Below are 12,226 nucleotides of genomic sequence, written 5' to 3'. Positions count from 1 at the left end.
AGGTCCCTCTACAAGTACGTTCTGTCGGACTGAACACTTCTATATGGTAACACCTCAGGATGTCATTCCTCCACTGAAATAAGATGTCTACATGACCACCCTCAGCCTGGACGACACCTACTTCCACATCCCCATCCACCCTGCATATCGTCAGTTCCTCCAGTTTGTGGTAACTGGTCAGCGTTAGCAGTTCAAAGTACTGCCCATCAGGATGACCACAGCTCCCAGCATGTTTACAATGTGTCTTGCAGTAGTAGTTGTTCATGTCTTCCCTTACTAGGCAATTCGTTGCTCAATAGTGCAGTGTTACAGGAGTGCCTAGCACACATACAAGCCACCATACATCTCTTACACAGCCTAGGCTTTATCATCAGTAGCGCAATGTCTTATCTCAAGCCCCTTCAGGACTAGACCTTCCAAAGGGCAGTACTCCACTCTCAAAGCATAACTCAGCCCTGCAAAGGTCCAAGCTTTCCAAGCGTTGCTCCCTCGTTTTCAGCCAGATCGTCGGGTAATGGTCAGAAAGGACATGCGCTTCCTTGGCATGATGCCGCCAGCATTGCTGTAGTCTTATATGTCAGTTTACACATGCGCCTGTTGCAAGAGTGCCTAGCAGCACAGTGGTTACAACCCGAGGGTCATTGGGAAGATCTAGTGCTGATCTGAGGCCATTTTCATTACTCTCTGCAGTGGTGGAATGGCAACAAAATGTTGCAAGGCTGGCCCTTTTTGGACCACATCAACCACCTGGAGATGCTAGCCATCCAGCCAGTCCTCAGAGGATTTCTCTCTCGCATCCAGTACAGGGTAATACTCCTTCACACAGACAACGCAACCGCTACGTTTTACTTAAAGAAACAGGGCTTCGCTCACTCCTGTAGTTGCCTCCTCTAGCCCAGGGCATTTGAATTAATCTATTGATAAAGTACATACTGGGAATGGAGAACTATTTTGGTGACTTCCTCAACAGAATGCAGCAATAAGTCCACAAGTGGAAACTCCACCCTCAAGTCCTTTCCACCACATAAACAGTTTCAGCACCGCAGAAAATATGAAATGCCTAAACTTTGCTTCCAGGTTCCCACAGCCCAGGGGCAACGCACTATGGATGAGCTGGTCAGATATATTTGCCTTTGCTTTTATGTCTCTTCCTCCTCTTTCATTCTTGGTTTGTAGGCTTTAGTAAACAGCCCTCACTCTCTTCTTAGTAGGCCCAACATGGGCCAGGCAGCCCTGGTTTTCACCACTCTCTTTAAAAAAAAACAAAAACAAAAAAAAACAAAAAACGATATTGCCCCACAAGATGCTTCCTAACAGGCGGGATCTTCTTTCACAAAATCAGGGCACACTCAGGCATCCCAGCCCCAAACAACTCAAATTTGTAATTTGGCTTCTGAAGTCCTAGAGTTTTGGTAGCTCAATCTGCCGTCATAGAGTATAACCATCCTTAGAGGCATGGAGGCCCTCAAACAAAACAGCGAGTACATTACTGTCTTCCTAAACATATTAACCCTCTCAAGGCAGCAGTCGGAGATATTGTCTATTATCTCGTTCACTTGCAGAAGTCAGGTGTTGTGTACCCTTTTATCAGGCTTTATTTGACTTCTGTTGCTTCTTACCTTCAAAACAAAGAACATGTTTCTCTTTTCGGGGTTCTTGTTATCAAAGCTTTTATATAGGGACTCATAAGGATTATCTCACCAAGGGTGCCACCTGCCTCTGTGTGAAACCTCAGTTTTGTTCTAACAAGGCTTATGGGCCCTCCTTTTGAGCCACTCCTCTCTTGCCCTTTTCAGTTTCTTTCTTCAAAGGTAGTTTCTGGTAGCTATTGCTTCCCTCAGGTGTCAGTGAGCTTCAGGCGCTTACTCTGAAAGAATCTCTTTTCCAAGTACACTATGATAGATTAGTCCTCAAGACAAAACCCAAATTCCTCCCTAAGGTGCTCTCTACTTTCCACCTTAATCAAACCATATAAGTCCCAGTGTTCTCACATCTAGAGTCAGTAGCAAAGCTAGCTCTTCACGCATGAGTTGTCAGAAGGGTGCTCATATATTACATTGACAAAACAAAGCCCTTCCTTAAGACACAAAAAGCTTTGTCTTTTTCTAAACCACACACAGGGCGTGCTCTTTTGAAGGCAGGTATAGCATGCTGGCTCATTAAATGCATACAGACATGTTATGCCAAAGCCAAAAGACCTTTGCCATCCCTCCAAGACCCCACTCAAACTGTGAAAAAGGAGTCTCTATGGCTTTCTTTGGTAATATTCCCATAGCTGACATCTGCAAAGCAGCTACCTGGTCTACATCCCACACTTTTACTAAACATTACTGTGTGCATGTCTGAGCTCACCAACAAGCAAAACGTAGACAACAAGGTTTAAAATAAATCAAATCTCTAATCTCAAGTCATAGACTTCATTTCAGTTTTTCATTTTATTCACATAGATTTTTTTTTACAAAAGTGGAACTATGTCCATCATAAAAATTTCAGAGTAACAGGTATTGTCTCTGTATGGTCTGATTATGGTCAATGCGATGTACAAACAGCCTTATTCACATAGAAAACATGCAAAAAAGTGGAACTATGCCCATCATAAAAATTCCAGAGAAAGTTATTGTCTCTCTATGGTGTGAACCCGGTCAATGTGATGTACAAACAGCCAATATATATTTTGCCTTAAACAAGACTTCTTCAGAGCTTAGACAGAATACAAAAGTATGTCTATCAGTGGTCGTCATAAAAAGACGTTGAAAGCATAAACAAGAAGGAAACTTGCAGTAATTGACAGCTAAAATCAAGCCACACCAACATAAGGACTGGTGATGTCTCTCAAGACCAGTAGTCGAAGTGCATTAAAAAAAATATGAGAACTGTGTTGCTGCATGTAGTGTGGTTGGGGTTAGTAAGCGTGGGAGAGGGGTCAAAGGTGTGGCTCAAAAAAATAGAATATCCTTTAGGTTTTTTTTGGTCTTTCACCGTCAGGTAGCTACATATAAAATAACATACAGCCTAAATGAAAAATAAATAACACAGTTGCTACTCATTGAGAAATGCACTATAGTACATTATGAAACCTTAAAGCACTGCATAGTCTGTGTGTAACCAGAGAGCCACAGAATTAAGTTTTGTCTGGTGCAGTGGAGAAAAGTGTTGCATATGTTTAGTGCTGCAAGGTCACAGCCTGTGACAGAAAGCACTGTAAATGTGCAATTCATTGTTTTAAACATGCATTACATACAGTATCAGATAGACTGCTACAAAATGCTCAAAATGATTTGGATAAAATGGTGCTTCCAAAATATAGATTTTAGTAATACCTAAGTGTATGCAGTGCAATTTTGTTTACATTACTGACCCTTCAACACCTCCAGGTGTAGTAAGCTCTTTTTAAATACAATCACAATTAAAAGCACACACTTCACAGCTCAGGGTTAACTCTTTGCACTCCCAAAGGATGGCAGTGGTTAAAATGACGATGTTCTCCAAAATACCATATGTTTGTCATCGCAAATCTTCAAGTGATTAGTTCAGTTAAAGTCAGTACCAGCTCTGAAACATCCTTGGCACTGGCAGACTTACTTGTAGCACACATTTGTATGTCTTTCCGGCAGTACCCTTCCTGGCAGGAAAGCATGTTTAGCTGTCTGCCCGGCTTCGGTTTGACAGCACAGGAGACTCGCTGAATGACACTTCAGCTGAAGCATTTAAACTGTCGGAACTAGCCATCCTGGGATGATTATCTTTTTACAAAAAGTACGGGAACGGTGTTACATAAATCATAAAAGTATGGGCATGTTGTGCCCCTCCGATCCTGTCCACTTCGACCACAGAGAAGACACCCTGATAAGGGATGAGTATCCCCAGTGTCCTGATCAACACAGTTAGAGTATAGCACGCCGTAATGCAAGTAGCTATTTGTTATCTACTTTATATCGCCCCCATTTGTGATGCACTAATTGTCACAGCTAAAGGTAGAAACAGGCTCTTCAGACTTAAGCCTTGCAGTGCCCTTCTCCACACACCAATCAGCCTGTTATCCGATATTCTCTAGACTTGTTGCAGAGCTGGAAAAAGGGTGGGGTGGTAAAATAGCATAGACTGAAACATGGTCTCTGCAACTGCGCAGGTTTGAGGTTTCCTTTTCATGCCCCCTGCACCGGAAGCTGAAAGGAGCAAGAGTCCTAACAGGACCTGTGGAATGGTAATTAAAAAAAAAAAAACTTTGTTAAATGTTGTTTGCTGTGCATATAGTCAGGAGTGGATGTTTGTGGGTAATAGTGTGTTGGAGAGAGCGTGTGCATGAGAGAGCATGTCTGTGTGAATGAAAGTGAGAGAATCATTGGAGAGAGTAAAAATGAATGATAGAAAGAGTATAATCAAGAAATAATGATAGTGACGGAGAATAACAGTGAGTGTACTATGTGTAAGTTTGAGTGGGTCACAGTCTGAGCGAGTCAGAATAAGAGTCTGAGTGAGAATCAGTGAGACTGATTTTGTCAGAGTGAGTCTGAATGAGTTGGACTGAGTAGAAATTAGTGAAAGTAATTGAGACTAGGTGAGTCAAGGATATTGAATGAACCTGAGATTGAGAATGAAAATGAGTGGGACTAAGTGAGACTGAGAATGAGTGAGATTAAGTGAGGGGGTCTGAGTGAGTCCCAGCCTGAGTGAGGCCAAGTGAGTTAGAGAATGAGTGAGACTGAGTGGGTCAGAGAATGAGTCAGACTGAGTGATTATGCTCTACCACTTTTAAAAGTCACAAGACGCCAATGGCAAAGAGTACAAATAAGCAATGGCAAGTTTCAAGTGCCTTAGAATGCAGGGCTACAAATTAATCTGCTGTAATTCAAAATTGTAAAAGGTTCACAAGGTACTATGCTATTAGCAGGGCTAACCACCCCCATTATATTATTCATTAAGGCACAAATGAATTACTCATCTGTATCCAGGATTTTGAATAATAGAACAATTTAATATAGCACTCTTGTTTAATCCATTAATAGTCCTGTAAATCAGACAGGGTCTTGACAGAATGAGTTTGAGAGGGAATGAGATGTGAGAGGGAATGAGATGTTAGTGTGCATGCAGTACACAGACTTTCTGTGCTTAAAACAATTTAACATATGTCTGTTGGACAACATTCCCAATAGAAAGACACTGCAAACCCTTAATTCTCCTTGAAATGAAATATGTGCTTTATAGCTATCACTGCAAAAACTTGTTTTATAGACACTGGAAAGACAATTTGTCTATTTGGGGGTTAGGTGACTAAAGAAAAAAATAAGCACTGATTTCAAAATGTTTGGAAAACACCACTAAAATCCACACAAAAATGAACTCTGAAAAGAGGAAAGCCTATCCATTGGTCTTTAACTCTGGAGCTAGCCACCTGTAGTGCTTTCCTCTTATTTAATTTCTAAGCACTAACATAACACAACAGAAATGCACTTCTGAGGTCAAAGAAGACTTTTATTGTTATTTTATTCTTCCCCAACCACAATGTTTATGAATGAATGACGAATTAGTAGCTTTCAAGTCCGCGTTAATCAAACAAAATATATCAGTTTGCAATATACACAGCAGGTTATATTTATAAGATATTGAATGCAAAGCAAAACAAATACTTCACCGTGTAGGAACTATTTACAGCTACATCTTTCTAAGGTCTGCAAGCTGAGGACCCCTGTCAGCCGCGAGAAAGAGTGTCATCTACCCACACGGGATGCTGGCAGCTGGCGCCAAGCTCCAGCACGAGGTCCGGCAGATTCGAATCTGACTCTCTGCAGCCTGTTACATTCGTTACAAAGGTGTGCCCCCTCCTCTCAGACCTGGGAAACTGAGCAAGCCTTTTGGAGACTGGCCAGGTCTCCAAGACTACTCCTGTTCCCAAGCTCAAGGGAAGAGAAACGACGCCCATGTACTCTCTCTTATCAGGTCTAGTCTACTGTGAGAGCAAAACATCTTGGTTCTCTGGTGCAAAAACACAGCTTGGAAAAATACAGAACTCCACGTTAAAGGCAATGGGCAGCTAACCTAAATATCAAATGCAATGTCATGTTAAAGGCAATAGGCAGCTAACCTAAATATCAAATGCAATGTCTAGTGTCATGTCAAAGCCAATAGGCATCTAAGCTGAATACAAAATACAATGTCTTATATCATGTCAAAGCCCATAGGCAGCTGAGCTGAATACAAAATGCAATGTATAATATCATGTCAAAGCCAAAAGGCAGCGGAGCTGAATACAAAGTGTAATGTATAATATCATGTCAAAGCCAATAGGCAGTTAAGCTGAATACAAAATGTAATGGCTAATGCAATGTCAAAGCCCATAGGCGGCTAAACTGAACAAAACATACCATGTGCTACTGGTGAACATTGAGCGACTAATATGCGCAGTGGTGAAACACAAAGTCATTGGTCAAAACAACACTTTATCAAATGGCAGGACATTCCGCCCTTTGACCAATGAATTTTTGTTTCACATATCTCTTGTGTCAAACCAAAAACAAAAAACATCAGCACAAAAAAAAAACATTATCAGCAAATCAAATTTCAATGATCAAAGCAATCCCTGTAAAGCAATAGAAGTGAATTAACACATTGATCTCATAACCTTTCACATCAGATACATCTACATAGAAAAGACTGGGCAATTTTTTTTTTTTTTTTCTGAATGAGTCTCTAATTCAACAGTGTTAGCAATTTGATGTGGCATGAGTTCTGCTCATGTAAAGGTGCACGGTCCACCTGAAAGGTTTTCTGGAAGGTAAGCAAAAGTCAGAGTTCCATACGAGAGGGAAAAAAAAAAAAAAAACACAGCAAACAAGTTGAACTTGAACTGAAGGCGCAGTTTGCGCAAAATGGATCCATGGTGCTGGCACTTTACTCAGCCAGGTTCAGGTTGGGGATTCGGTCCCTTCCCCGACCCCACACGCACACACCGGAAGGGGGACCACACAGCACACTCAGGGACAGTGGCGAAACGTGGTCGGATCTGCAAAAGAAACAAGTATGACTTTTCTTGCAAATAACATTTTTCATTTAAACTGCACCCTTCCTCTTTCTTTCCCTGTTTTATAATCAGCAGGACGTTTTTGGGGCCCTTTGTTATATTTTCTGCAGGTTCTGGAGGGTCACTTGGGGCTTCAGCCCACACATCAGTACTGAGGTTTTTATCTGCTGCGCCACAGCTTCCTTTTTCTTGCACTGTCAGAAGGGCTGGGGCAGACTCCTTCTTTACCAAACCTCCATTCACTGCATTTTTGTCAAGTTGGGCCATTCTGTCTCCAATTTGTATGAATGAATCAGATTCTTTTCTAGGTATCAGCATAATTTCGATTTTTCCTTGGTAATTTGCAGCAATTACTCTCCCTAAAACCTGATCAATTTGCCATTTCTGTTCTGGTAACTTTCCTCTCCCCAACTGCTCTGTGATTGCTTGCATGACAGATTGCTTTTGTGCGTGCTGCACAGTTTTTATCAAATCTAGGGGAATGTGCATCTCTCTCATCTCTGCCCACCTGTAAGAGGCCTTTTCACATTTCTGGGGCACCCACATAGCCATCCCCACTAAGGCAGAATTCTGGGTGAACACTTCTCTCTCTGCATTTTTCTCATTAACATCTGCAAGGTAATTGAACCAGTTAGGTGCTAAAACATTATCAAAGAACCAAAAATCAGCATAAAAATGACACATCTCACGTAGCTCTTGCTTTAAAATCTGACACACATTATACAACGCTGTTCCTTCTACTGTGCCAGAAAGCAACATTTCAGTCAATGAATCATTAGTAAAACAAACATGCTTTTTATCTTCAGTAGACACGAATTCAAATGGTGCACACAATTTCATTGGTAATTCTTTTATCTGTGGTACTCTAGCCCTGTCTTGCAAGTACCAGATCCATTGTATGATTCTAGCTAGGGGCACTATTTTCTTTCCTTGTTCATGATTTAAATATACATAAGTATTTCCTTCTTGCACTGCGCAGAAACCTAAAGTCTGCATTATTTCATTTGCCAAATCACACGCGCGCAGCTGCATATTATTTTTCACAGTGACCATATACAAAAGTGTTAGGATTTCACTCAAATGAGGGCTATTCTTTTTCCAAAAATCAAACAAGCTAATGAAACTCGGTGTCTCTTTCTCTAAAATCTTTCCTTTTACTTGGGCATTTTGCAACGGTAACTCGTAAATCACATTCTGAGCTCTCTCGTCCATGTTATCAGTTAAGGAATGCATATTGTTTGCCAAAAACCCTGGCTCACATGGAAACTCAGTGCAGCTCGGAGCTGTCTTAACCCCCTCATTACTGGAATGGGACAAGAAAGATTCTTCATTTTTATAACTTTCAGCATTATTTTGAATTATCGTATCCTGGCTAATTTGCTCACGTAAATTCCTATTTTCATGTTCCAACTTCCTACATTTCTCCTGCATTTCTCTGTAAGCAGATAAAGGTATCCAGACCTTTCTGTCATCATTACTTCCAAAACACACTTTTTCTACATATATACAACGGGAATTATTTCTCAAAACAACATCAGGCATTTTAGCTACACATGCATTTTCTTCTGTAATTCCCCAAACAGAAAACAATTCACAGTTTTTCTTAGCACCATCAGGCAGTTCATCAACACATGTATTCTCAGACATGGTCTGCCGTGCTACTGTGATTCTCCAAACAGAAAACAATTTCTGTAATTCTCCAAACAACAAAAAACAATTACACTTTTAAAGTGTGCACTTAGAAATCTACTAACTCGTCAAACCCCTTTAATCACCTCTTAATGACCGACCCCACTCCTGGTACCAATTGTAGTGCTTTCCTCTTATTTAATTTCTAAGCACTAACATAACACAACAGAAATGCACTTCTGAGGTCAAAGAAGACTTTTATTGTTATTTTATTCTTCCCCAACCACAATGTTTATGAATGAATGACGAATTAGTAGCTTTCAAGTCCGCGTTAATCAAACAAAATATATCAGTTTGCAATATACACAGCAGGTTATATTTATAAGATATTGAATGCAAAGCAAAACAAATACTTCACCGTGTAGGAACTATTTACAGCTACATCTTTCTAAGGTCTGCAAGCTGAGGACCCCTGTCAGCCGCGAGAAAGAGTGTCATCTACCCACACGGGATGCTGGCAGCTGGCGCCAAGCTCCAGCACGAGGTCCGGCAGATTCGAATCTGACTCTCTGCAGCCTGTTACATTCGTTACAAAGGTGTGCCCCCTCCTCTCAGACCTGGGAAACTGAGTAAGCCTTTTGGAGACTGGCCAGGTCTCCAAGACTACTCCTGTTCCCAAGCTCAAGGGAAGAGAAACGACGCCCATGTACTCTCTCTTATCAGGTCTAGTCTACTGTGAGAGCAAAACATCTTGGTTCTCTGGTGCAAAAACACAGCTTGGAAAAATACAGAACTCCACGTTAAAGGCAATGGGCAGCTAACCTAAATATCAAATGCAATGTCATGTTAAAGGCAATAGGCAGCTAACCTAAATATCAAATGCAATGTCTAGTGTCATGTCAAAGCCAATAGGCATCTAAGCTGAATACAAAATACAATGTCTTATATCATGTCAAAGCCCATAGGCAGCTGAGCTGAATACAAAATGCAATGTATAATATCATGTCAAAGCCAAAAGGCAGCGGAGCTGAATACAAAGTGTAATGTATAATATCATGTCAAAGCCAATAGGCAGTTAAGCTGAATACAAAATGTAATGGCTAATGCAATGTCAAAGCCCATAGGCGGCTAAACTGAACAAAACATACCATGTGCTACTGGTGAACATTGAGCGACTAATATGCGCAGTGGTGAAACACAAAGTCATTGGTCAAAACAACACTTTATCAAATGGCAGGACACCACCCTGGGGCAATGTGAATTGTACTTGGTAAAATGTGTTTTTAAAAGGAAAAAAACAAGCGTTAATTGTGAAATATGTTATTGTGAGAAAATTAGAGATGGCAGTGAACAACAATGTGTGCTAGGGCCTTGAAACCTGATGACACTTCCCACCAAAAGGCCTTTGTGGTTCTTTGTTTAGCTCACTTGCAAGATTTCTAGTTTCACATACCGGATTTTGTTATGAGGAAAAATATAACAGATGCCTTTCTTTGCAGTTCATCTGTGAAGATTACCTTGGGACCTCTATACTCCTATTGCCTAAGCTATCTTTCCTTGAAGAATACTTAAATTGAATCAGCAGTTGAATATTTGTTAAACTGGAAAAAGAACAGTGATTATGACCTATGGTCCTAAAGGTGGTCATGTTTACATGCAGTCTTGTTCAGTTTGGACAGCGCAATTTATCTATCTGTGGTATATTTAATGATATTTGTAGAGTGGATCATACAGACCGGAAGGAGTGTCTTGGCCCTACGGAAAAGCATGTGAATCACTATTCTGACTAGTTTTTAAATTTCTTTCATTAAAGGATGGGTCGCTTTTGTTGACGTCTGCAACATGGAGTCAGCCGCTCTCTGCACTTTGGGGAATGAAATCGGTCTTTGATCTGAAGTAAGTTATTACCATTTGCTGATTCCCCATAGTATTGATGGCATTATCTACCTGATAGTTTCTTTAAAAAAGCAGTTATTGCCACTACACAACTACATCTCTTAAATGTGCCTTTTGGCCTTGGGTTCCACTAGTGCCATTGGTAGAAAGTGGTCAGTCTCCTGCTACAGTTTTAATTTAACGTTAGTGAATTATAGCCAAATGTATTAATGCCAGACCTTTTGAAAATATATGAAAGATGGAGTAGATGTGCTCTCAGGATCTTAGGTTGTACGATTGAAGAAGTAAGAGAAATATTGAAGTGTGTGTGGGGTAGGTTACTGAGGCATCTTCTGACCATGGCCTATATCAGGCTTATTAGTCATGGACGGGGCACTCGTTGGGAATAGGTGAATTTTTTGAGGGTTCTCTGTGCATTCATCAAGGCATCCATTTCTTGGTGTGATGCCTTATCCTGCTGTGCTGCCAGCAGATAGGTAACCAGCGGTGCTCATATGTCCTTTGGTCTTGATCGCACAGGCATCTATTCCTGATAAGTCTCAAGTTGTTCTTGGCAATAGGCTGTGTCTCTTAACCAGTGTTTAAGCAGATGAACAGGGCATTTACCCCCAATGAATGACGACGCTACTCTGAGCCATCAGGAACAGGATGGCAGTCAAATTTGAGACCCCTTGAAACAAGGCTACTAGAGGTGATAGTTGAGAAGCATGGTCTGTAATCAATACAATAATGTCAAATACTCCTGCCCCGAATTGTGCAGCTGCGGAACACTGCCAAGCCAAGTGCAGGAAAGTGGTGGTGTGTGTGTGTGTGTGGCGCACTACAAGTAGCCTGCATCAACAGCTACTCCCATCCTGTGAAGCTGAAGTGCAGTATATCCTGCGTAAATATTTAAAATGTATTAGCCTAAATTTGTAGAGCGGGGAAAGCGGTCTGGGTTAAGTGCAGCAGTAACACTTCGGCTCTCACTAAGAACAAGCAGCCGGGACACTACAGATTTCATGCATCTGTTGCTCAGCCTGAACATGGAGGGCACAGATCAAAGACCTCGTCTGTCACCTGATGACCACTGTCAAGTGCTTGATTTAGAATGTGCAGGGGCTGAATGATCAGGGCAACATTTTCCTAGTGCTAGCAGAGTTACAAAGTGACCAAATTGACACATGTTTTTTACAGGAGCTACACCTGACCAATGCAAGCCGCTTTTGACTACACCCGGGATGAGTTGCTGAGTCACATGTCTCCATCCATTCTAGATACACGCGAGGAGTAGCTGTGCTCATCAGAAAAAGGCTATTATGGCACACCTGCTCGGTGCTATGTGACACTCAAGGCAGATTTATTTTGCTGGCAGGAACTCTGCAGGGGCATACTATTACACTAACCTCTGTATACAGCCTGAATGTGGACGATCCTGATCTTGGGAGTAATAAGGCTTGTGATGTGAACTTTGACCTTGTCAAGTCACGCAAAGGAGAATGAAAAAAAATACCCACTAGTAAACTATTGTGGAAGCCCATCTTGCTGAGTACTAGTGAGCTAATGGGTGTTCTGTATTGAAAGGGATGGGAGTGTCAACCTTTCATATGTTATTCATACCAGAGCTTGGAGTGTTTTAGTGGGTCCTATTTACCTCTGTCATCCCATGCCCCTAAAAGGGTCAGCATGTGCTCATGGTAAAGT

General features: G+C 41.4%; 1 protein-coding gene across 11 annotated transcripts in view; it reads left to right on the top strand.

Annotated features, from left to right (window-relative positions):
- DCAF1 (DDB1 and CUL4 associated factor 1) overlaps nt 1-12,226 on the top strand; it is a 709,202-nt gene that overhangs the window by 524,963 nt on the left and 172,013 nt on the right. For all 11 annotated transcript variants that reach the window (XM_069206794.1, XM_069206793.1, XM_069206790.1 and 8 more), the window contains one exon: nt 10,461-10,543. In XM_069206794.1, coding sequence (XP_069062895.1) covers nt 10,461-10,543 — 83 coding nt within the window. The remainder of the gene's footprint in view (nt 1-10,460; nt 10,544-12,226) is intronic.

This window comes from Pleurodeles waltl, chromosome 9, assembly GCF_031143425.1.
Source record: "Pleurodeles waltl isolate 20211129_DDA chromosome 9, aPleWal1.hap1.20221129, whole genome shotgun sequence".
NCBI classification, from domain to species: domain Eukaryota; kingdom Metazoa; phylum Chordata; class Amphibia; order Caudata; family Salamandridae; genus Pleurodeles; species Pleurodeles waltl.
This window is presented reverse-complemented; position numbering and strand designations above follow the sequence as displayed.